Genomic DNA, 27,878 nt, shown 5'->3' on the forward strand with positions numbered 1-27,878 from the left:
CCAGATGATACATCATCTCAGGCCAAATGTGGCCTAAAAATATACCAGAATCCAAGAAGCTTGTTCTGTAATGCTTAGTTGCTTTGTATTTGAGGAAATGGTTTATGGAAGCTTTGTGAACCTTTATGATCTGCTACAAAAAATTTCAAAAGAAACTGATAATCTGTTAGGAACAAACAAAGCGAAACATATATTTCAAGGGTATTGAGTCTTATATTTTGCAGCAGAAAGCAGATATTCCACTCACTAACAAGCTATAAAATAGGAATAAATTTTAATATAATGCAGAGAGTTACATAAATTAGCATGCCCTTTTAACTGCACAGTGACATCAATCTTTGTTTTATTCGGAAATTATGTTCACATAATGAACCTAAAGTTGCACATAGCACAGCCCCACACACAGGCAAACGATGCTTTACATCAGAAATCTAATATACTTTTACCTGACTTTCCAAGATGGTGAGCTTGAGAAGGGCTTCTTTTTACCTACAGGAGGTGGTAGTGACAGCTAATATATAATCCTCTCTACTTGTTTACTGTTAAGAAGTGATGGTTATATGTAAATGTTCAGATGTAATCACTGCACTTAGGTGGCTGAGGCAGGATGACTGTTGCTAGCCTGGGTTATAGAGTGAGATTGTGTAAAACAAGCCAAAACATAAAAAATATAAACCAGCCTATTTATTGATACTACCTAGCTGCAGCAGCTATTTCCAAATTTTGCTCAGTAACAAAGCCATCCTAAACACTTGCTTTAATAAAAAATATTCTCCAGGTCAACTGTAGTACTACTGAATCAGCACCTTAGGGCTCTATCCAAATGTATTTTGTTGGTTTTGAGACTATCTTGCTATATATACGACAAGGTGAACCTGCCTCCGTCTCCGAAGTGGAGGGAATATAGGCATGTGCCACCATGTCTGCTGGCCTGCCTGGCTGGCTGGCTGGCTGTCTATACCCCTCCATCCCTAATTTTACATACAGGATATCTGCACAAAAATAACCCTTATTATAATGATTCTATATGCTTCTTATAATGCTGCCTGGCTCTTGTCTGCAGACCAGTATTTAAAAGCAATGATCTAAAGAACAGAATGATCTAAAGATCAGAATTTGCATTAACAGAGGGAAAAATAACACTAGACTATTAGATAATAAAAACATATCCTCACTAGGAAATATGAACTTTAATGATGTTAATCTCTTGAGCAACGTAAAATTATAAACACTTGGGAATGGGTGCAGAGGGAAGACTGAAGCAGGAAAATACATCTTCAACAAACATGGTTCTCTAAATGTGCCAGGTCCTATGAGGACACTCGGAAAAACAAAGAAAGAAAACAAACAAAAATTAAAAGAAGAAAAAGAAAAGAAAGAAAGAAAAAGAAAAGCACCTATACTCAAAAGAGCTCCTCTGATGGACAGCAAACTGGGAAAACGCAAAGCAGCCCAGGGCAGGCGGCAGAGGAGGAAAGGTGCCCGACCCGAACTGAAAGGAGCCGTGCATGTGGACAGGGAGAGAAAGCAGAAGACTCCATTTGGAAGAGGTGTCTTCTTTTCAGGACTCACTGTTTTTACTTATTCATGTAAATACCAAACACACCCACACACCCACTCACTACAGACCACACCACATACACACACATACACGCGCATGCGCGCGCGCGCACACACACACACACACACACACCCATACTACAGATCACACCACATACACAAACATACATGCACACACACACTACAGACCCACACCACATACAAACACACACATACCCATACTACAGACCACACCACATACAAACAGGCACATATACACACACATACACATGCTACAGACCACACCACATACACAAACACACACACACACACACACACTACAGACCATACCACATACAAACACGCACATATACACACACATACACATGCTACAGACCACACCACATACACAAATGTGCACACACACGCTACAGACCATACTACATACACAAACGTACACATATACACAAACACAAACACACACAAGAATACAAAAGGAGGATATTTTCCCAAGCTGAACATTGATAATTGGTTTTACTTTACATGGTTTTAACAAAACTATAGACTTTGACAACTCTATGAGGAGAAATTTCATCTAAAATCTAATTTTTAATTTAATACTTATTTCTTCACTTGATTTTGACATTTCATAATAACCCTAGCATTCATTCTATAATACAAAAGACATTTTCTCATTTATGTTTTAAATGCTACAGAGTCTTCCATGGAAACTATGTACCATGATTTATGAGGCCATTCTTCTACTCTTATTACAAATTGTTGCCGGCACATATCTGTCTTCTTAAGTGGATGAGAATATCTGTAAAAAAAATTCCTAGTGGTAGGTAAAATTACCTGCTGGGGTAAAGAATAATTATTATTTGATTGGTAACTCACTATGTTCGTATCACTTATTAATGGAGTTGGGAAAATATAGAAAAGTTTTAGATTAGAAAGAAACAGGTAAGGAAAAGAAAACAAATTAAGCACTTTATTATTCTAAGAGAGACCTACATTACTGAGGGTGAAATGGTCAGGAAGGAGTCTGGGGAGGGCTCCTTCATTGTTTGTATTAAGAGGATGTCAGACACACACAGACACACGCACGCACACACAGACACACTCACGCACACACAGACACACTCTGCTGCAAGGAAATTAGTCGACCAACATACAGTCTTATATAGTCACGGTGTTTATGGATTAATATTTAATATTATAGTATTAGCAAACTGAATTCTAGTGTTTCTATAGAAAAAGAAAACCACTAACATATTGTTTTTATTCTCAACATCTGGTCAATATGGGAGTCTTCAACGACTCTAGTAACTTATCAGCCTAACAGGTAACATATAATGGTTGGCTGACACTTAAAAATCCATTTTATGAGAAAATTATAACTGAAACAAACAAAAATACCAGAGAACAGAAATATCGAACATTTTTTTTAAATTTGAGGAAGAACTTTAGAAAAAAAGCAATTTTATTCAAGGTCATCTTTTTCCCTCCTGAGAACAAACATTTATATAGTCTGCTTCAAAACAGTATTGGCACGTATGTTAAGAGAGTGAGTAACGAGGAACTCTGTCAAGAGCGGTACGTACTTCAAAACTTCGGTGTAGCCTTTGGCAGCCGCCACGTGGAGCGCGGTGCCCCCAGACTTGGCGTGCCGGACGTCACTGATGTGGCCACTGTTTAACCACTGCCTCGCGTCTCGGAGCATTACCCGCTCCTCCTCTTTTCGAGCCGCTTCTATGTCGACGCCTGGTGGGGAAAAAGCATGCATGTTTTCGTGTTTGTTACTGGAGAACAGCCTTCCCATTTCTACGCAGTGAAATAAGATGAAAAAATTCATGTTTAAATGAAAACTAACAATTAAACCATCGTTTTGAAAAATGGCTACCGATTATTTAAGAAAAGAATGTGAAATACAATAGATATTTTATTAGCCTTCTCGGTCAATTATTTAGCTTTTGCTCCACAGTATTACTCTGGTTATGTTCTTTGAGACAGGGTCTTACTGTGCAGCCTTGGCCGGTCTGTAACTAGCTTTGTAGACGAGGCTGGCCTTGAACTCACAGAGAGATTCACCTGCCTCTGCTAAGTGTTACCACATCCAATTTGGTAATCTTTTTATCTTTTCTGATTACTTCTGATTTTAAATTCAACATTACCAAGGTAAAGCATCCTTTGTTCAAAATAAAATAGTTTTGAACAGACATGAATAATTCTCATGCAGACACATGTATATGGATGGATGTATGTGTGTGTGTGTGTGTGTGTGTGTGTATCTCCTGAACTTGCACAAGTCAGGTGGAGCAGGCTCTGCCATGTGGAGGTGTACGAATGCATCCAGCCCTCAACTGCCTTCTTTTCTCTAAATACCCTTTCTTTTTCAGCACAGCATATTCTCCACACGGTCAGTACTGTCTAGTTCCAGAGAAAGGCTTCCATTTCTAAGTATGATAAGCACTGCGCTTAGCTAACGTGACAAAAGCGGGATAAATGTAAAAAACGAATACGATTTTCTCGTTCCAATCTTCAAAGAGCTCCACACCTTGAGGGAAAAATTAAATTAGTAAAGGCAATGGTGAAATTCCTAAATGATCTTATCTTGTCTTATGGCTTCAATTAATGGTTACTTAATAAATGACACACATGACAATTTACTTATAAATTATAAATAAGCACTGCATTCCAGAAGACTGAGCTTATCAAAAGTAAAGATATTCTCTTATTTTATAACTCCATCATCTGGGAGAATATAGGAAATAAGCTAGTGGTAAAGAAATGGTTTCTGAGGGAACAAATAAATGAATAAAAATACGGCAATGCTTTTTATCTCCTTTAGCTAATATATTTTCATAATCTATATCCATATATATACAACTGTCTGGTTAGGATCTTTCCATCCATCCATCCACCCACCCATCCACCCACCTACCCACCGGTCCTCCCTTCTCTCTAACCAGGTATGTACTGAGTGTCTACTATGAGTACTTTATGAGAAGTAAAGCTGCTTTTATTTATAAAGCAGAAAATGTTACATCCGTAAAGAAAAATAAAACAGGACAAAAATGACTGAGATTAATGAGGAGCTATTTTACAGGCTGGTAAAGAATAGCATCTAATTAAAATGACATTAAAGCAAGAAATACATCAAGTGATGCCACACCATCGTTTGGGAAAGAAGGAATGAAGTACCAGCTGGCTTCCGGGTGGGAAGCTACACAGAATGTTCTCTTTACAGAGGATGTCAGGCTTTCTCTAGAGGACAGTGAACTGTGTGACCCAATCATCTTAATTTAGAAGCATCACTATGCTGAACCGTGAAGAAGAAACAGCCGTATAGTATGGAGGCGACTATATATTTCACTGGAGTGGTCGTCGTAGAGGCAGTGAAGCGCCTCCTTCTGGATGCTTCATGATCCAGCAACAGAATCTGCTGCTGCTGCTATCTCAACAGATATTAATTTGGACACAGAAGAAAAAGATGTCACACACACACAATAGTAAAATATATTAAAAACAGAAAGGATTTCATTTGGTGGCAGGGCCAGATAAAATAATGTAGTTTCATATGCACAATTGTCCTTCCTCGTACAAACTTGGTTAGAGATATTAAGATCAGCTGCATATCAGCTTGAGAAGCAGAAAAACAGGAAAAGAAATAATGTAGTGGAACACTGGCATGTGTATCTCAAACTCAGTAGTACAAGCTTAGCAACTTCTGGGAACTAATCTGTTGCTGCCTGTATATTTCTATACCATGTATGAGTTTATCCAAAACCTTGGCAGTCGCTGTCCCTTTACCATACCCCCTAGTCTCCATTCAGTTAGTTAACAGATTCTGAGGTGCCATCTCCTAGACTGTCCTCTGACAGTTCCTATTACTAGTTTACTTTACACTGTACTTTGATCATTCATTTAACTCATTCCTTCCTTCCAGTTCAATACTCCTACCACTGCCAGACTGGAATAGCCCAAATTTGGTCATTTCATCTCTTTAGAATTTGTCAATGGCTGAACATCTCTTCTGAGACAAGGTCTTGGATGACTTGCATTTTAAACTTCATCTCTAGTCTTCCTCTTCTACTTTCAGTCGGTGGGAACAATCTGGATCTCCATCTAGGTTTCCAAGTGCATCGTGCTGTTTAAGCAATTATCTCCTACACAGATCATATCCTCATTTTGCTTGCTTGGCAAATTACCACTTCCCAGGATACAGCTCCTTTAGAATTTTTTTCTACTTTAAAACACTCCGACTCTTACTTTGGTGTTTATTTATCTTTATCCAATTACAAAGCCATTACTCCCTTGTTGTACAGCAGTCTCCTTGGAATTGAAGCATTCTCTCAGGAGGATCAGGAGGTGAACAAATGTCACATATCTGAGAAAGCAGAAACTTGTAAGATTCTCAAAAGGCCCTCCCCAGCATTGCAGAAGTAAACAGCCACTGAGGGAGGAGAGGAGGGAGCAGACGGACGGACGGAGCTGCCTGCAGACTGTGCAGCCGGCCCCAAGGACACAGCTCCAGTTCCCTGCCACTCTTGTTAGCAAGACGGCTTCTCAGGGACCAGCTGCACTGGAGTCCTCCCGGCTCCTTCCCCATACACCTGTCAGAAATGCCAATACAAGCTCCCTGGCTCTCCCAGCTGCTCACTGGTGCAGTTCTTACTTCAGTAGAAAAGTGTGTGTTGTATCACCCTGGGAAGAAAGTTCCTCACTTAACATCCCTTCTGCTTCCAAATCTTGCCAAAACAATCCAAGTTTAAGGTATGCTGTACAGGAAACATTTTGAAAAATCAGCTTACGAAAAGACAGAAAAGAAAAATCCTTCTCATGTTTTACGAGTATGGGTGTTTTACCTGCACGAATGTACGTGTACCACCTGTGTGATGGGTGCCCATGGAGATCAGAAGAGGGTGTTGGATCCCATAGAATTAGTTATAGATGGTTGTGACCATCATGTGGGTACTGGGAACTGAACCCAGGACCTCGGGAAGAGCAGCTAGAGCTCTTAACCACTGAGCCATCTGTCCAGATCTCTCTTACTTTGTTCTTAAATTTTTAAAAATGCAACTAATGTTTAGTTCATCAAAATCTAAAACAAAACAAAACTATCACTAAGTCATGTAGTTTATGTTAGTAGACTTGTTTTCAAATTTCAGAGCTTTGATAAACTAGATATGCTGAGAAAGCCCTAATTTATTTGGCTACTAGTATGACAGGTTAAGAACTAGAACTGAACCCAGACTGGCTGAGACTGAACCTGACTTGGTACTCACAGGCTGTACTGCCATGGGAAGAGCATGCATGCTCTGCTTCAGAATATTCATTCGTGACATGAGGAAACGATAGTACCTACCTGACAGGGTTATTTTGAAAATTAACACATATAAAGCTTTAGATCAGGAATAAACACAAAGATGTTAGCAATTAGCACCAGCTCTAAAACTGACTCTGCTTTTCTTTTATTGCCTTATCGTCTAAGGGTATCTACTTAACAGGTCCTTCACTCATCTGCTATAGTTCTAACACTTTTAAACAACGCAAATAGAAGAGAAAACTAAGTAGGATATATTAAATGATTAGACTAACAACTGTCATAGCAAGTTACAAAAAAATGCAGCCAAATCTCTCAGGCATAATAAAATACCAATTTGGTTAGCTAACATTAAAAAAACTTATCTGTGCCTGGTGGTGGTGGCACATGCCTTTAATCCTAGTACCTGGGAGCAGAGGCAGGCAATCTCTGAGTTCAGGCCAACCTGGTCAATGGAGTGAGTTCCAGGAGAGTCAGGCTACACAGAGAAACTGTCACAAACAAACATCTGATCTGTAACCTTAGCTTTAAAAAAAAAAAAAAAAAAAAGGCAATAAAGAAGAACAAAAATCACATGAAATATGAAGCAAAAATTCTTTTAGCTTCTGTTCAATCATTACTAATTTCAAAACCAATTTACTTAAGCATAACTATTTACTACTCAAATATAGTAGAATAAGAAAGCAAAAGGACGACACTCAGGAGGCTTAGACAGGAGTATCTAGAACTTAAGGCCAGATTGGGCTACATACCAAGTAAGTTATAGGCTGGCATGAGCTACATAACAAGATTCCCCTCTTTAACAAGGAAAAGGCAAAGAATTATTAAACAACTTCAAGTGGGGCTGGAGAGATGGCTCAGCTGTTAAGTGGTACTTGGTTGGCATGGTGCAATCCTAGTGCAGGGAAGGCAGAGACAGATGAGTCCCCCAGGCTCCACAGCCAGTCAGCCTTCTTCCTTCTTTTTAATGTTTTATATTTCAGACAGGGTGGAACCCAGCACTGTCTGGACTTCATGTTCTAGGTTCCTTCTGCTGTTTTCCATGTCCTGGCATGATAAGCCTGTACTGCCAAGTCCATGTGTATCTATACTTATCGTCAATAACTGCTAATGTTATATAAATAGCAGCATGAAAAGACTTACTTTATTTAAAGAATTACCATTGTTTGGCAGAAAATTACAGCTTTCTATCTGAATACTCATCATGGCAAAATAGATGATAAATTTTTCTTAACTGCATATGGCAGCACACATGTGTAATCAGGAGTCAGAGGCAGAACTGTGAGCTTGAGGCAACCTGGGCCACAGGGCAAGGCCCTTATCTCAAAAAAGCAAAACAACAACAGAAAGGTTATTTACTATGCATCTCTTCTTTCAGATTCTTCAGCTCTAGAAATCCCATGGAGGAAACACTCACCCAGAGCATGGACACCTAAAGCTGTGTGTCCCTGTTTTGTAACTGTTTTCTAATGTGTGCTATTTCTTCTGGGCTCTGGTTGCCCTTTATAATCCTCTACTTCAGCTGTTCAAATTATTTCCTCAGAAATGGAATAAGCTTACATGCCCTTCAACAGATGAACAGAGAATGAACGGAATTTTATTTAGCTGTACTGAACAGTGACATTATGAAATTTACAGGGAAACAGGCAGATCTGGAAATTATATTCAGCTCTGATGCACCCTAGATCCAGAATAGCAAACGTGACCACATGCTCTCTCACGTGTGGATCCCAGCCTCATTCTTCCATATGTACTATGTACAGGATGGGTCATGACACCGTGAGAGGGAGAGGGGGCATTTTAGGAAGGAGTATGGGGAAGGTAACAGAATGAACATGAAGAGTGAAAGGGCAGAAGAGTGTAAGTGGGTGTGGGGGATCAAAACAAAATGTATGGAAGTGCCGTAATGAAACCCACTGCTCTGTGTCTTAATTCAAATACATGCCCTCAGTTTTCATGCCTGTTTATTTTCAACAAACCAGTAGTCACGTGATTTCTCTAATCCTAAGGAACAAGAAGATTCATTTTCCAGAGTTTTACCTAATTTCTATTCCTTTATAATCTTTATCTTCTACTTCCTGATGAACCATACTTCAGCATAAGCCAACTCTTTAAAACAATACCCCATATCTTTCCTCAATTATTTAACTTTAGTATAACAGTTTTGATAATACCTGTATGATCACAGTGATTTTATAAATAGTTTAAATTAAAAAATGTAAATGTTTATGGCAAAAGACATATAAAAGTTGTCATCTTGAATACTGTTTGTCTGCTGTTTTGCAGCAGTGAGAACTGAGCCCAGAATGTTTGATATACTAAGAGAACACTCTATCACTAAGTACACTTCCATTTCCTTTTTGGCTTAAAATTATGGTTTTTAAAAATTCAAGTATAACTGATACAAGGCACACTGTGTGTGTACAATTGGGAAAGTTTTAGTAGATATACACACTTATGGAATCATTACCACAATCAAGCTAAAGAACCAAAGTTTATCACTCAAACTTCTTCACATTCACTCTAATTCTCCCTCTTGCCACTGTTGATCTTCTCCAATACTAGGCAACCACTCATCTGTAGCTTGCTTGTACTTTTGAGAATGCTGTAAGATGGAATCCTACAGCACGGATTCTATCTAGTTTCTCTTCTTCCCAATAACTGGTATGTGGCCATGCTACAGGTACCTCTGACCTTCCTTTGAAAAGAAATATACTGAAGGATTCTATTTAGTTATCTGAAAAAAATATAGTTAAAATTGTCAACCTATTCATAATTTTTAAAAAGCCTGGAGCCATTGCAGTAGAGAAATTATAGTTTATGGTATAATGTGTATCACTACCAAAGCACATAGGCAACACCCTTGAAGATCTGATAGTTATATGCTTTCATTATTTTACAATGTGTAAGTTCAAACATAAGAAAAGTTACCTGAACGTTATTGGAAATTTCCATTATATCTTATAATCTTCCTTACATATACAGACTGCATCTTAAAACAGTGTGGCATTTCTTTTCAACTTAAGGAAGGTCATGCAGTTGACGGGAACTTGAAATACACCATTCTCCTGGACTAGTAATTTGTGAGTGAGATCTGCTGAGGCAGCAACAGCAAACTGCAGGTCCTAGCCATACACCTACACGGGTCACCTTAACCAATCTGAACAAGTATTCCATGAGGGAAGTATATTAACATCTATATAATGAACCCGGACCTCCTTCATATCACAAGACTGAAATTCTGTATCTATTAAACAACTCTCAGACCTTGTTCAGCACCTTTCTCCTCCTCTTGAGACAGGTTAACCCAGGGTGGTCAATGTGGGCTTGGAACTCACAATCCTTCGGCAACTGCCTCACAGTTACTAGTTTTCAGGAATGTGCCCACACCTGGCTCTCCTTTCTCCACATTTGACTACTCCAGGTCCATCATCTAGGTGGGATGACACAGTGCTTGTCCTTCTTCGTAGCTTATGTCACCCCACACATCCATCTTTAGGGACTTTCTTGTTTTTGGACATATTTCCAGAAGCAGAATTGCAATATCCTATTATATATGTGCTTTAAAAATTCCTTCAAGAGATAACCTCATATTCTATTTATAGTATATGGTTCAGTATTCTTAGAAAATCCACTGTGTTGTGCAATTGTTACTACAATCAATTCTGCAATCCCCATCATTCCTAGAAACAGCTCTGTACTCATTAGCAACCATTCTCTATCACAGAGGTACCTCTTACCATGTATCTCCACCTTGTATCTCTCTCCAAATTCACATATTCAACCGCCTGAATCTCTAACAGGCAAAACAAACTTAGCATGTTTAAATGATCTTCTAAAACGTAATTCTCACAATCTTCCTATCTCAGATAGAAACTTAATCCATTCAATCGCTCATCTCAAGATCTTGGATTCCTTCTTTCTTACATCCCCTTTATCTTATCACTCAATACTATTCTTGGCCAGCTACCAAACTATACTCATAATCCTCTGATGTAGACATGATGACAAATACTTGTAATTAAAGCATTCAGGAGGCTGAGGCAGGAGGATTCTGCAAATTTAAGGTCAGTCTAGGATATACAGCAAAACCCTGTTTCATCCTCTGATTACTACATATACATACGTGTACACACACACACACACAGCCCCCCCCACACCCCTTCTAATCACTTAATCTACACCCAACTCATGTCTAAGCTCAATATATCTAGATAATCACAATTATTTCCTCAATATCACACTTCGCCTCTTCCCTTCAATCTACTCCTGGCCTAACAATCAGAAACTTCTAAACATCACATCCCGTTCGCCCTTTGCCTCGATCCCTCCAACAGCTTCCTAATTTACTAGTACTAAAAGCCAGACTCTGTAGGACCCACAGCCTGCTGCTACTGCCCAACTTCGTCTAGCAATTTTATTTTGTTCTGCCACTTTGATGGTGCTCATCCTCTTGGGGCAGCTTTGGTCATACCAGGCACCTTTTCATCCTTCCATTCTTGCTTCCTCTGTCCACAATGCTCTTTTTCTAGATTCACATGACTCATTCTCTTCCCTCATGCAGAGCTCAGCTCAAATGCTCCCGACAGCAGGCATTTATGGCCATCTTGTTCAAATTTGCAGGGTGACCCATCTATTGTGTATGTCCTTTTGCCTGCTACTTCACTCTCAAGTTATGCTATATACTTTTATGGCCATGTCTTATGATACATATTCAACTTTGAAAACATTAGAGAGAGAGGAATTATTTATAAAACCAAACCAAACAAACAGACAGACAAATAGCTCTGGACATGTCCTCTTGGCATTACCTTGCCGATTCACCTCATTTTGAAGCAGCTCTTCCATTGCCTCCTCCTCTGCAATATCTAAAGGTGTGTCTCCTTCACTGTTGACAGCTCCTACATGTGCTCCTTGACCAATCAAAAACCTGGAAAATCAAAAGACGGACAGCTAAAGGAGTACCGCTGAAGGAAACACTGTACATCCTCTGAGTAAAGTTCCTCTGTCAGGACAGCAACAGGGAGAAAAAGAAAGGAATAAATATACACATCACTCAAACAAAAATTATCACAGAAATTTATAATTCTTAAATGTTCTACAAACATACTTGCTTTACTAACAAAAGTGTAGTTTTAATAACAATTAGAAAGCCTTTCATAGCATCATTTTGGACTGCCCCCACTGAGACTTCTACTTTTTCCATGTGTACTGGTTTTCTGAGTTTCATGCTCCCAGGATCAGTTTTATGAGAGGTGGGTTTTATTTTGTTGGGCTGCCCCCCCCCCCCCGAGACAGAGTCTCACTATACAACTAGCCTTGAACCCCGAGTCCTGCTTTACCTTCCAAGTTACTACAATTTCAAGTATGTTCCACTACAATGAAGAAAGGGTTTAATAATAATTATTATTTAATAATAAGCAATAATATTCACTGTCAGTAATAATCTGCAATAGAATTCAGTAGGCTCCTAAAAGTCAATTGACTTAGACTGATTAAGGAAGGCTAAGAAAGGAGGATTGCTACAAGTTCAAGGCCAATTGGGCTACAGTGAGAACCTGTCTTAAATATATAAAAAAGAATAAAGTGTAAGTGGCTCAGCAGTTAGCAGATATTAATCATACAGAGGACTAAAGTTTGGTTCCCAGCACCAATGTCAGGCAGCTCAAAACCACCTCTAACTAGCTAGCTGCAGATCTAATGTCCTCTCCTGGCCTTGAAGGATACTAGTACTCAGTACACACTCACACATGGACACAAATAATTAAAACTAAAGTAAGTCTTAACAGCTGAAGAGATGACTCAGGGTTAAGAGCACTGAATGCTCTTCCACAGTCCCACACGGTGGCTCACAACCACATGAACTAGAACTAGAGTTCTAGGGGATCTGAGGACCTCTTCTGGCCTTCAAGGACACCAGACATACAAGTAGTACATAGATATAAATGTAGGGAAAACACTTACATAAACTAAAATTACTTTAAAAAGTCTTAAGAAAAAAATTATATTTAATGCCAATTAATATTTTGAAATGTATAGTAGTCACCAGGATAACCACAATGAGGACACTTTACTGATCATGTTAAAACAAACAGAAACACAACTACAATAAATCTTGGTTTCCTATATTTTAGCAAATGGATTCTAATGTTTACACTGGTGTATTTTACACACCTAAAACTCATTTTTAAGAAACCACTCACAGGAGTCCTCAAACTTGACAAAGGAATCTAGAGGCAGAAAGATGATTAATTCTTTCATTGTATCAAATGCATACCTCTCAGAATCACTGACTTACTAACATTCCTCAACTAGCAAGTATGGACATCCCTCAATGAATGCCATTCCTCTTGTAACAGACTTTTGTTTTATGTTTTCTACACATAATTGAGCCTTTTTCCTCTGTGGGGATAATCTTTTTGTAAGATGTGTCTGTCCTTCCTCACCTGCCTAAGGCACCTTCTGATTGGTTTAATAAAGAGCTGAATGGCCAGTAGCTAGGCAGGAAAAGGATAGGTGGGACTTCCGGGCAGAGACAGGAAATCTGGGAAAAAAATCTGAGGCAGGGGATTCACCAGCCAGATGCTGCGGAAGTTGGACCTAGGGTACTGAGAAGAGGTAACGAACCATGTGACAGAACGTAGATTAATATAAACAGGTTAATTTAAGTTTTAAGAGCTAGTTGGGAACACGTCTAAGCTTCATTACAAGGTTTTTTTGATGAAATGCTAGGGGTCAAACCAAGGTCATGAGCATACTAGGCAAGTGTCCTATCCACTCAGCTGCAGTCCTAGGACCCTTCAACAAACACAAGTGTACAGTGGGGAAGGAAGAAAAAGACACTCATTTGATACCGTCCCTTACCATCACGTTCCTTCTTTCCCTAGAGATAAGCACCATCGACAGCACACAAAATCTTTAGTACCTCTGCTATGAATTTATGTGTATATAAGCATACGTGCACAGCTATTTTTGTAAAACAAAATTAACAAAACTACTCTAAGTGAACTGGAATGTAATTCTTCCTGATAACTTAAAAATATACCCATAATATATTAAGATCATGTCTTTATTTAATACTACCCTTTTCATGGACATGCTCTTAAATGGTCACTTGATATTACCAATCTTTAAAAAAATTGTCAACATGGAAATACAGTACCTTGTCTTTGCCTTTTAATCTGTATTCCTAATTACACAGAAAGCTGAAAGTTTCTACTGGTATCTGTACTTCCCCTTTTGTGAAGTGTGTTTATATATTTTGTTTGTATGTTTAAGGTAATCAGTAATTTAAAAATTATGTATGGGCTATCTAGTTGGCTACATGCCAGCAATATAATAGTCAACATGGACTTTCCTTCAGAGAGCTTACATTACAGCAAGAGTTAGACTAAATTACACATAGAAATGTAAAACTGTCTGTAATCCCAGAGGATGAGGCAAGAAGATGGCATATTCCAGCTAGTCTTGGCTACCTAGCCGAAACCCTGTCTTAAAGAAATAAACAATATCAACAAAAAGTGAAACTGTGTTAAGTCTTAGAATGATGTGTTATTTAAAGAATAAAATGAATATTCCTTATTCAAAATGCTTGGGACTAGAAGTGTTTTGAATTATATATTTGGGGTATTTTTTGAATAATTGCATATACCTAATCAAGTATCCTGACAGTGGGCCTTAAGGCTAAAGGCTAAACACAAATAACACATGGCCAACATCACCTTATATAATACTTTTATGTAATTGTGCTTTGGCTGGGCCATAATATGAGGTCAGGTGTGAACTTTGCACCCGTGTCACAGGTTTGTTTGGGTTTTTTAAAAGAGTATTTTGGATTTTAGATTTTCTGATTTGGAATGTTCAACCTGTAGTAAGAAAACTGATTGGAAATCAAGAAAAGATTATCTGATGAATGTGTAATTTCATTTCAACAAAATGAAACACACACATAGCAGAGGGACAATGTATATTCTGGGTAAAAGAGAATAAAAAGTGCCAGCGTTGTGTGGCAGGAAGTATTATGTCTCAGGGACCAAAGACATTTTCTCAGTGTAACTGAAAAGACTGACCAGACTCTACGTCTTTAGCACACATATACATACCTAACACGGAAACAGAAAGGAAAGGAAGACTAGGTACTTGAATTGGGGCTTGGAGCTTTAATGTATGGAACAGAAAACTGAAACTAAGGCAGAAAAGATGTGAGAAACTGTGCTTTGTTTCAAGACAGTATGTCAGTCAATCTGCTAGGCAGACCCCAGAGACTACGTTCAGAACGCTTCTGCTGGGGTGTTAGAAGTCACTCGAAGAACATAAAGACTGAAAACAAAGCACACACCTCAGAGTAACTGAAGTGTTCGAAGGGTGAGCTTTATGAAGCACAATTTCAAAGAAACACCCATCAAAGCCAAACAAATAATCCAAAAGCACACAAACATGATAGACGCCATAAGAAATGAAAGAAAGCCAAGTTCTGTCTTCAACTGCCAAAACCTTAGTCTATGAAGTATGCATTCTTGTATTTAGCACATACCTGATAAAACTATGTAGTATTCTAAAATTGTCATTTATAACTATAAATATTTAAAAAGAACATACAAAATTAAACAAAATCCCATGGCATTAATTTTTATCTATGACTCAAAGTTAGCTGGGCAGAGAAAAGCACTACTCTGTGTTCTTCAGAATGTGAGCTCAGCACTCACCTCTACTATCTGATTGACATTCGTGAATTTGACTTTCTCTGGTTAGTTTCAGCACTAACCAGTGATCCCACCCTCCATTTTCTACGGCTTTGTGTGCATACTCAAACCCTGGTCCCAGAAAAGCAAAAGTAAGCATTATTAAGCCAAGCTGTAACATTCTTCGGCAATATGAAAAAAAAAATCCTTTGAGCTAAAAATACACCTACATCAAAAATGTTATCTTTTAATTGGTGAAGAATACACAGAACTAGAAGGATGACATCTTAGACTTGATAAAACTCAGAATGAACATTATAAAATTCTATTCTGGTTGCTACTGGACCTTTCCCACTGGTACCTCAAGGGAGAGTAACCACACTGAACTTTCTAAACTTAAATAAACGTTAACCATATAATTCTCCCAATTATAAAGGCAAGAAGGAAGGCACAATCTTGTTTGGGCTGAAAATGCAGACTTGAAAAGCTAGACTATCTTGACTCAAATACTAGATGTCACTTCCTACATGGGACTTTTCTGACTTGTTTTCCTCATTTATTAAGTAGACTTACTAATATATCATTCTTCATCAGAATCCAAATTTCACAGTTCAGAAAAATAATACAGAATAAGTTACATAGTCACCGATTTGAAGTAGCATTCTATAACCAAACTCATTAATATTTCTGTAAAAAGGAAACATAATTACGTGGGATTTGTGGTCATATTTTATTGCTCCCCAGGACTATGGCAAACTGTGTTTACCTACTTTACCTTTTCCTTGGAGTTTCAGTATTTGGGACTGTACATGAGGCAACTACAGGATAGTTCAAATACATTTTTATGTGACTGTGAAGACAACTGAAATTATGTGAAAGGATTGAGAATGGTGAAAAGACACATGGTAAACACCAGGTAAATGTCAGTATTGGTGTTACCACTACAACTACCTTTTAGTTTCCCACCCACTTTAACACCTTAGCCAGTGAGTCATTTTTCTTATTACCACTCTGGATCTCACTTCCCTGGTTCTCTTGTCTCCCCCCCCCCCCCCAGTCTGTCAGAGACAGTGTAGTTAACAAAACAGACTAAATATGAATCCCCAGCAAAGGACAAACTCAGTATGGCACAGGAATCCCTGCATACTGTATCTGATATACTCTCCACAATCTAGTGTCTTCATGAAAAAGCCCAAAGAAGCCCTATATCAAGACCAGCATTTGCATGGTTAAATTATTCCCCAAACCCCAGTGGATCATAAAATACAATACCTATAAAAAACACATTTCCTTCAGCACCAAATAGATAAATTATAATAATTAACTCATCCTATATTGAAGATCAATCCTTTTCTTTGGATGTTTCTAATGTCTGCAAGTCTGTGGTACTTTTGTTACATAAACCACACCCATAATGCTTTAGCTATGTATTCAAAGCAGCTTTTTCAAATTAACATGCCAAGAAAGCTCTATACATAATCTAGTTTTTTCCCTTCCAATCTTTTAGTTATCTCACCAATGTCTACTTATGTAGCAGTAGGACTTGCCTTTGAGTCTTTCCCAAGTATTCAACTTAGTTATTATAGCAAAATTTCATTTCTAGCATGTTTCATCTACCTGGGACTATCCAAATACATTACATAATGTAAACAGGCTTTAGCTGGCCAAGAAAACATAACTAACTATTGAGAAATTGGCAATCTAACTGAGCATGGGCTCTGCCCTGGAATGTGGTTGTTATACAAGTGATTCTATGGGTGAAAACTGATGTTTCCTTTGTCAGCAGGAATCAACTGCAAATAGCTTCTTGGTTAGGGGCGGGACCCCATGTCCATTACCCCTCAAGACTGAGACCTCCATCTGGCTTGAATCGTATAGTTCTGAGCATGTCCCATGCCCAGGGGTATTTGGACAACACTCTCTCTCACACACACACACACACACACACACACACACACACACACACCCCGCTGCCGCCGCCGCCAACAACAACAAAAAAAACCCCTCAATGTTATTTTTATTGACTTTTTCCTTTGGCATTTTTTTCTTATTGGCCTTTGGCTTGTTTGATTTTCGTTTCTGTGTGGATTTTTGTTTTTGTTTTGGGAGGGAGGGGAAACATAAAGAAGTTATGAAGTTGGGTAATGTCTTAGTCAGGGTTTCTATTGCTGTGAAGAGACACCATGACCATGGCAACTCTTTTAAGGAAAAGACTTAATTGGAGCTGGCTTACAGTGTCAAAGGTTTAGCCCATTGTCATCATGGTAGAGAGCATGGTGGTGTGTGCAGGCAGACATGGTGCTGGAGATGGAGCTGAGAGTTCTACATCTTAATCCACAAGTATGAGTCTACGGGAGCCATATCTATTCAAATCACAACACACACTTCCTACAACAAAGCCACATCCCCTAATAGTGCCACTCCCTATGGGCCAAGCACTCAAACACATGAGTCTATGGGAGTCATATCTACTCAAACCATCATAGGTGGGTAGGGAGCTGGGGAGAATCTAGAAGTTGGAGGAGAAAAATACTAGCACAATGTATTGCATAATTTTTAAAAACTAAAACTAAAAATTTTAAAAATATCAATACTGAACTTTAAACAGAGGGAATAAGCAGATCATAAAGGAAGTGTAAAGGCTAGCTAATGTAAAGGCTCAGCAAGGAAACCATAACAGGAACAGAAGAACCTAGAAAAGGGTTAAAGATAGAGCCAGAAAGTCAGGGTGGTGAATGGCAGACAAATCAGCCTCTTGTAGGTCCGTATCTTTCTATCCTGAACCCAGTCCAGATGCACTGGAGGCTCTAAGACTGTGGTCCCCAGTGTAAAGTAACAGCATCCTGCCAGCCACACTGAGAAACGGGAAGAGAAGACAACAGTCTAGTGTAGGAACTATAATAACCCAGCAGGAAGCAAAAGTACCCAGGACCAGAGAGAATAAAGGAGGTGGTAAAAAGTAGTTAGAAAGTGGATATATTTTGCTGGTGAGCCAACAAAAATCTTGATTTTGGTAGAGTTTATGGATCAAAGTTATAAAGAGGAAAGACCAAACCATAACTAAACTACCACAAACATCTTAAAGTTATATCCTTAAATAGCCACGTCTTCAATGATCAAGTGACAAAGATAATGAAGCTTTTTTTCCATGTGCTATAAATAATACCATGGAAAATGTTACTGAATGCAATGCTACAAGCCTTTTGAGATATGAAATCTTTAATACTACTTCATAAAAAATACTTTAGTGTACTAATTAATCAGGCCATATTCTATGAAACCATATATGGCTAACCTAATAACATAGGGTTAATTTTTTTATATTAGAAAATTTTATGGCTACTCAAGATAAAAGCATTCCTTAAGCATTTATAGTGGAAGCTTAAAAAGGGAATATAGTAATGAAACTAAAATACAAAGAATCACTTCAACAACTAAAACACTAATTAAATCACTCAAGATATTTTTTTAAATAAACATAGTGGGACAGGTAAAACTGTGACATACACAGCCATATACATGAAACAATCAAAGACTTATTTCTACACCCAAATACGAGTGACCTCCAGAACAGCACATCATTTTTAAAATATAGTGCAGAGGAATATTTATGACATTTTGTCACTTATCTATAAAAGTAATAAAAATAGCCGGGTGGTGGTGGCGCACGCCTTTAATCCCAGCACTCGGGAGGCAGAGCCAGGCGGATCTCTGTGAGTTCGAGGCCAGCCTGGGCTACCAAATGAGTCCCAGGAAAGGCGCAAAGCTACACAGAGAAACCCTGTCTCGAAAACAAACAAACAAACAAAAAAAGTAATAAAGATTACTTATTTTCAATAATACTTAGATTTAAAAATCCAATTAGGATATTAATAGGAAAAATGTATAATGGCTATTTATAGGGTATAGGAGGAAATTAAGTGGTTAAAAGGTGACATTTTACTTAAAAAAATTAAAATGGGAAAGAATCTAAAACTAAACTTAACCAATGAACCAAATGTACTGTCAACTTGGTAGCATCACCAAGAGCAAAGAATTATTTCAGCTAGGTAAAGGGTGCATGCCTCTACACTTGGCTGAGGGTGGAGAGTCATTAGTTTGAGGCTAGCCTAAGCTACATGTCAAGTACCAGGCCAGCCCAGATGGTAAATGAAATCCACCTCAAAAACAAAACAAAAAGCCATTCAATGCATTCACAAGAATACTCTAAAGACAGAAAGAGAATACCAAAAACAAACCACTGTTACCAGTAGTGGGCACTCAGTTGAATGTATGTGTAATACATGACAAAGTTCATTAGTAATGGTGTGTTATTTTGATCTTATAATGTCTGGCAATGAAGAAAGGACTGAAGAATAACACCTCTACTGATTATGAATTGAGAAATTACCGATCCAGTAGCAATGTACATTTTTAGAACACATTACAAAAGAGTAGGGCTTCTTCAAGAATTATGGTATAATTTGTTAACCAAGTAAAGGCAACAGTCACAGGCTGAAGTACATCAAATGTTCAAATGTATGAGCTTCAAAAGATGCTTAACTTGAAAAATTAGTCCTTGCTGAAGGTTTCTCATGGGACAACTCATTATGTTAGAAATCAATATGCAGAAACAGTAAACCAAGGAGAGAAAATAATTGGGGCATAAGAAGAAAATGAGGACATCAAAGCCTTCTAATCTGTAGATTATATGGTTCTAAAAATAAAGAGACCCTCAAGACTCCACCAGAAAGCTCTTAGATTTGATAAAAAAAAAAAAAAAACTATCAACAGAATAGCAGGATATAAAAATCAACATAAAAACACCAACAGCTTTACTATATGCCAATAATATTTGAGAAAGAAAGCAGAAACACTTCCACAACTGCCTCCAAAAAATTAAATAAATAAAACTCCACAAACAAACAACTCAATAATATTCTGAACTACAATACATTCAACCTAACAAAGGACGTGAAAGGCTTCTACAATGAAAACTGTACAACAGTCATGAAGGAAACTGAAAAAGATACTACTAGAAGATGGAAAGAAAAATGAATTATGAAAAGAAATCTAATACCAAAAGCAATCCATAGATTCTATACAACTCATCAAAATCCCAAAGTTACTCATTATAGGAAAAAAACCCACCTTACTATTCACATAGAAGCACAAAAGACCCTTGATAGTCAAAGTGCTGCTGAGCAAAAGCACAATGCTGTAGGTATCAGCATAATCTGTTGCAAATTCTATTACAGAGCCACAGTAGAGCAAAGGCACCATCACGAAACAGAGACAGAGATCAGAGATCAGTGGAATATCTGTAAACACATGTAGCCACCTGACTTTGAAAAATATGCTCGAAACTATACATTGAACACAACCTCTTCACCAAGCGGTGATGATGGTGAAATTCTATATCCACACATGGAGAATGACACTGGATCCTGTCTCTTACCCTGTGTAACGACCAACTGCACACGGATCAAAGACCTAATGCTCTGAACCGTTCAATGGAAACAGCAGAGGCAACACTTAAGAATGGGAACAGGAAAGATTCTCAACAAGACTCCAGTCTCACAGGAAACATGACAACAGCTAACACATGGATTTTTGTTTGTTTGTTTGTTTTTCGAGACAGGGTTTCTCTGTGCAGTTTTGGTGCCTGTCCTGGATCTCGCTCTGTAGACCCGGCTGACCTCCAACTCACAGAGATCCACCCGGCTCTCCCTCCCGAGTGCTTGGATTTTATCAAACTAAAAAGCTTCAGTTTAGCAAAAGAAATACTCAAGTGAAGGCAGCCTATAGAATGGGAGAAAAATTTTCCTAGCTTGTATTTCTGACATAATTAGTACCAAGAACACGCAAGAACTTAAAGAACTAAAAAGGAAATCAAACAACTCAATCAATAAATGAGATAATGAAAGAAGATGACAGTTCTCTAAAGATAAAGTACAAATGCCAGAAAACATTAAAAAAAGTTCATCCTCACTACAAGAAATGCACTATCAAAGAAATGTAAATGGAAACGACACTGAGCTTCTATCCCATCCTAGTTATAATGGCAGTCCCTAAAAAGAAAACTAACACCAAATCATGGTGATGATGTGACAAAAGAGACCCGTGCTATGCTGCTGGTTAGAATTTAAACTGCTGCAGTCACTATGAAGTCAGAAAAGAACTTCCTCAAAATAAACCTAAAATACATCTACCGTATAACCCTGCTACACTACCAACTTCCGGGCATTTGGGCAAAGGAATCCAAGTCAACTGTGCTGCCTAGTTTTATGTCAACTTGACACAAGCTGGGGTCATCTATAAGAGGGAACTTGTACAAGTTGAGAAAATGCCCCTCAGACTGGCCTGTAGGCAACCCTGTGGAGCACTTCCTTAATTAGTGATTGACTTGAGAGGGCCCAGCTCACTGTGGGTAATGCCTCCCCTAGGCAGGTGGTCCTGGGTTATATAAAAAAGTAGGCTATGCTGGGCAGTGGTGGTGCACGCCTTTAATCCCAGCACTCGGGAGGCAGAGCCAGGCGGATCTCTGAGAGTTCGAGGCCAGCCTGGGCTACTAAGTGAGTTCCAGGAAAAGGCGCAAAGCTACACAGAGAAACCCTGTCTTGAAAAACCAAAAAAAAAAAAAAAAAAAAAAAAAAAAAAAAAAAAGTAGGCTAAAGCTGGGTGGTGGTGGCACAAGCCTTTAATTGCAGAGGCAGGTGGATCTTTATGAGTTTGAGGCCAGCCTGGGCTACAGGGTGGGTTCCACGACAGGCTCCAAAGATACACAGAGAAACCCTGTCTCAAAAACAAAACAAAACAAAACAAAACAAAAAAAGAAAGCAGGCTAGCAAGCCATGAGTGAGCAAACCTGTAAGCAGTATTCCTTCATGGCCTCTGTTTCAGTTCCTTTCTCCAGGTTCCCACGCAAAGTTCCTGCCCTGACTTTCCTCAATCATGGACTGGGACCTGAGATTTTTAGGCTGAAATAAGCCCTTTCCTCCCCAAGTTGCTTTTGGTCATGGTGTTTTATCACAACAATAAACATCCCAACTAAGACATCATATGGCACATCATTGTTTACTATAGTACTATTTAAAACTAGCTAAATTATGGACCCTACCTAGGTATCAATCAACAAAGGAATAGACAAAGAAAATGTGATAAATACATTCAATGGATTTTTTTTCAGCCATAAAAAAGGGGCTCCTGTGAAATATGAAGAAGGTAATTTCCACACTTGACCCATTTTTAATTAAGCTCTTAGATGTGGATGTATAATGCCACAAATCTGGAACTGTGGTAATAATCTTGTGGACAAGAGGAGACATGGCTAAGAATAAAATCTGTAACTGGGATATTCAGAAGAAAAAACGTGAAAGGCTATAAGTCCTTGCTGGTAATATTAAATAGTTCAATAAATCTGAATGAATGAATGAAGCCATTCTTCCAAACAACATACTATTGTATATGAGGAATGTCTTTACTGATTAAGTCGTTTTAAATTTTGAATTCTGTTACACGTAACTGAAGGTATCATAACTGAATCAGCAGGTTTATGACTCAACCGAATCTATGCAAGGAAATGATACAGAACTGTTATTATTGCCTTTTCAAACTCAAAAGCACAATTTAAAAAAGGAAGCACAAGGATTACCATCTGAAGAAAGTGGCTGAGTTTCATTTTTCCCAGAGGAAACACAAACATAACTATCAGAAGCTAATACACACCAAGGATTTCCTATGTGCCATATACTGTGCTTAATAGGCCACCCTCGTTAAGCCTTACAACAATCCTATGAAATATTAACTCTATTTTATAGAGGAGAAAATTGAAACTTGGAAAAATGAAACTGCCAAATCACAACCCTCAACAGTGGGTAAGGAAGCATTTGTAATCCATATTAGCTGACTCAAAGCCTAAGTGTTTGAGCTTTAAGTTACCTTTGAAGAACAACCAACAACTATCTCATTTTTTTATGAAGAGACCTCAGTCCCCTACTAAGCATGAAAAGTAATTAAGGATATATATATATATAAAAAAAAAACTACTGAAGCACTATTTTAATTTTGGATAACCAATGCTTTGCAATAGCAAAATAACTCCTCAGCTAGTGCTGAGGAGATAGCTCAATGCAGTGCCAGCCTAATAACTTTGACCCCAAAACACAAGTTAAAAAAAAAAATCAGGTGTGGTGACCTGTGACTCTAATCCCAGTGCCAGGGGTGTGGAGCTGGGAAGGTCTCTGCACCTTGGTGGCCAGCCAGCTTCATCTACTCACCGAGTTCCAGACTAGTGAGATACCACGCCTCAAAACTCCAGCAGAAAGCATCTGATAAGCGGCACCAGAGCTGTCCTCCGTCCTCCACACACACGCCCACATGTGCGTGCACATCTGCACTCACACCAACACCTCACACACACATACATCAAGACTTTCCTAGTCTACAGACTAAACACAAACAAGCTCTAGCCTCAGAAAGAAGAAACAAACTTCTAACACATTAGTGCAGTTAGTGGCAGACATAAAATAAAGCTGAAGTAATACAGATCTTCCAGTTTCTAGGCCAGGTCACTTTTCATTACACTATGTCGTTTCCCCTTGAAACACACATATCCAATTCTCATGTACACGGAGAAAAGAGAAAATGCAGTGAGATACACAATGAAGGCTTACTTAAAGTTAATCACAACAGGCTCCTCTTATCTGAAGCTTCTCGTTCTGTAGTTTCAAAGCTGCTGTCAACTATGGCCTGCAAACAGTAGGTTTTTTTTTCCTTTTTTACTCTCACATTAACTTTTATGAAAGCGTATTAAAAGTGCTTTACTTTAGTAGTAGTTATTGTTCATTTTGTTGTGCTTAAGTTATATTCAGTTTTTAGTACTTGATAAACTCTGATATAAGAAAATAATTATACAATGGTATGCATAGTAATAAAAACTGATTTAAGGAAAACATTCTGAATGTATTTATATTCCCATATTAAATATTTGAACAAAGTACTCATCCATAAAAGGCGGTTGGGAATACAGTGACTCTCACTAAACATTCTACAAGATGTACTTCCAGAAAATGATCTGCAGCAAAGCTAATGAAGTAAACTGGAGAATTATGCATCATTCTCCCTCCAGTGATGTACTTCAGTTAAGAACAGTTCCTTCTGACAAGTCATGATTACTTAGGAGTAGACAAGACTGCTAAATACTAACCCTTCATCATTCAGCCAGACTATAGCTATCCTGAAAAGAAAACAAATGGAAATGTATATATTACTGATTTTAATACAAAATTCAGAAGGCCCTAGCAGTGAGAAACTTAGTATCTGGATGCCTAAGAATTGCTTGTTTTCTTTCCTGGGAATAATTTTTAGGAATTAAAGTAATAGGGTTAATCATTTACAAGGATTTTTATAGAATCTGTTTTTAATATTAGTATAGAACTAAAACACAGAACTGGCTTACTCTGCAATATCAAGATATCCACAGGAAGCGGCTGCATGCAGTGGTATCCAGCCTTCATTGTCAGGTTGATTGATATTTGCTCCATTTTCTACCAGAAACTTCACCATATCAACATTGTCATCAATGCAAGCCTGAAAACAAAACAGAAAGCATGACTAGAAAAAGTGACTCAACAGTCTGAAAAACATGTTAATAGAATAAAATTCCTGCTTATATATCTTTAAATATATCCTCCGTAAATTAATCTGTAACAATCATGATTGTACAGCCACCAAACAGTACAATGATACTAACTAGACTCTAAGAGTCCTCCCTTAAATACATAGTACTGCATGCGACTTCTCTTTATGCCAACTCAGGCAGTAAAACCAACACAACTCACAAAAATGTAACAAAACAAACAAACAAACAAAATCAAGCCACACACTCTGGCACACACCTGCAGTCCCAGCATCAGAAAGACAGAGGTAGGTGGATATCAACAAGTTTGAGGCCAGCCTGATTTACACAGTAAGTTTCAAGACAGCCAGGGTTACATAGCACGGGCCTGCCTCAACAAAACAAAAGACAGATATACTTAACAATCAACATATTACAGTTAAGTACTAATACCTTTACTATAGCAGTGATTTCCAAAAGGTGGTCTATTGGGAGACTAGGGAATGGGAAGGATCCAAGAGCCTTTTAGGAAATTACCAAAATATTTTCAAAATAAAATCAAAATACACTTTATGACAAGCATGCTTGGAAGTGCAAAATCAATAGTGATAAAAATAGATGTGTGTTAGGCACAAATCCAGGCAGTGGTGAATAAAACAACTCTAGTAACAGTCACTGTACTGACCACTATGCACGCAGGATACTTTTTAAAAGCTGTTTTTAATTATAAGTGCCCTTGATAAAGCAGTGAAAAAAATGAAGATTGTATCAAATCTCAACTCTTGAATACATGTTTGTCTAATACTCTAGGGAATAAAGTAGGAAGTATATATTAAAGCACTTTCCTGAACATGACAGGTAACCTGAGAAGCATTTTTACAAATGGCTTATTACAAGTAGCTACTTTTCCAATGAGTATTATTTTTCCCTAAAGGACAAGCCACAGTGAATATATGGTGAATTTGATTTCTGGAAATAATTTTCTTGAAAATGAACAAAATCAGTCTATCACTTCAAGAACAGCAATTAATATCAATATTAGACATACAACTAGACATCACCAATGTGAAATTCAAGTTTTTAAAAGAAAATGGTTTTAATTTGAAAATATTCTTTATGTAGTACGAGAAAAAATGAAATCAATGTATCATTAGTGTATGCATGTGGGTGTGCACACATGCATGTGTGGGGTGGTCCGAGAGTAATTGTGAGGAGTCAGTTCTTTCCTCCCACCTCTACATGGGCTCCAGACAGACCTCAGACCACAAGTCTTGTAGGACAAGCACCTTACTTGCTGTGATAGTTCATGGGCCAGAAACAAATTATTTCTAAGTTACCATAATTTTATTTGACATTTTAAACCCTCATTTCTAACATGTGACTCTGTAAATATTAATGCAACCTGTAAGCACTCACTGACTCTTCAAAACTCAAGAGTAAATAAGGAAGCCTGGAGAGGGGGCTGGAAAGGTGGCTCAGAGGTTAAGAGGACTCTTGCTGTTCTTTCTCACTGAGAAACCAGACTCAGTTATCAATACCCACATATGGTGGCTGACAACTGCCTGAAACTTCAGTCCAGGGAATCCAATCCCATAATCCCTCACCGGAGAACTGAGAGGTAAAAAAAAAAAAAAATACGTAACCAGTTCTCAATCAAAGCATCTGCTTATACTTAGGAAAAGAAACTATTTTCTAGGAAGGAAAACAACAAAAAGATTCTAATGGCAAAAGATGATCTGAAACTGAGAGATAAAACACAAAGCCCTTCCTTTCTGTGATATTTATAGTAAACTTCGTTTTTGTTGACATTTAACGTAATTTCATAGTTGGTTTATGCTCAAAATAATCAGCTAAATCATATACATCCTGTATTTTACCATGAGTTTTTTTTTTTCCCCACACACTGTTCTGAGCAAAACCATGGGGTTTTAGTGTCCCTAATGCTGGTATCTAATATTTTATCCCTTGAGATTTTATCTGTTGCTACAAAAAGTAGAGAACATCATAACCAAAAATAAAACTGCATCAGGGTATCACTAAGCTCTTAGGTTAGATACTCACCACCTCTAATGGGTTGTAATTTTTAACAGTGCACCCCCCAAATTAAATGTCATTTTGTTGTTGTGCTGTTTAAGTAAAATGTCAGATCACTTAAATAGGATGCAGTTAGCACAAGTTTAGAGAATTTTTTACTTCATCAATCCAAGTTAAGACGTGACTATGACTAGTCCACTCAACATTCAAAGTCCAAGTCTGCAACCACCAGCAAATTGTAGCTGTGGAATTGCACTCCCAGTATATCAGACAAGGCCCCCCATGCAGCTGAGAAAACTCAAATTTACATGAATTCTTGAGGCGCTGGCACACCCTCGAGTTCACCAAGGCCCCAAAGAGGAGGACAACAGTCAGGGACAGCACACTATCTGCTTTTGGGCGGCCAATGATTCCAACAGTAGCCACCAGTGTTGCACAGCCAAAGACAAAACAACGCAAAGGCACTCACTAGTGGGCCAATGAGCTGTTACATAGGTCTCTCTTATCCTTACAGGGGACCACACCAGGCCTGCATTCTAAGTCTTAGAGTGTCTCTTTTGAAGGTCTGAGCTAGTGGAGCAGGGTATACAAACCATATAGTGAAGTACAGCAGTGAGGATGAACCCCTCTCTCTGTGTCTGTGTGTTACAGTATATGCTCGGGTACCCCCACAAAAGAGCTTCACAAAGATCACTTCAAC

At 38.2% G+C, this 27,878-nt stretch overlaps 1 protein-coding gene across 6 annotated transcripts in view; it reads right to left on the reverse strand.

Annotated features, from left to right (window-relative positions):
* The window catches only part of Ppp1r12a (protein phosphatase 1 regulatory subunit 12A), a 110,536-nt gene that overhangs the window by 46,977 nt on the left and 35,681 nt on the right, over positions 1–27,878 (reverse strand). For all 6 annotated transcript variants that reach the window (XM_059245472.1, XM_059245475.1, XM_059245476.1 and 3 more), the window contains exons 2-4: positions 24,986–25,116; positions 11,677–11,795; positions 3,144–3,303 (exon numbers count right to left, since the gene is read on the reverse strand). In XM_059245472.1, the coding sequence (XP_059101455.1) occupies positions 3,144–3,303; positions 11,677–11,795; positions 24,986–25,116 (410 nt within the window). The remainder of the gene's footprint in view (positions 1–3,143; positions 3,304–11,676; positions 11,796–24,985; positions 25,117–27,878) is intronic.

The sequence above is a fragment of the Peromyscus eremicus genome, chromosome 18, assembly GCF_949786415.1.
Source record: "Peromyscus eremicus chromosome 18, PerEre_H2_v1, whole genome shotgun sequence".
NCBI lineage: Eukaryota > Metazoa > Chordata > Mammalia > Rodentia > Cricetidae > Peromyscus > Peromyscus eremicus.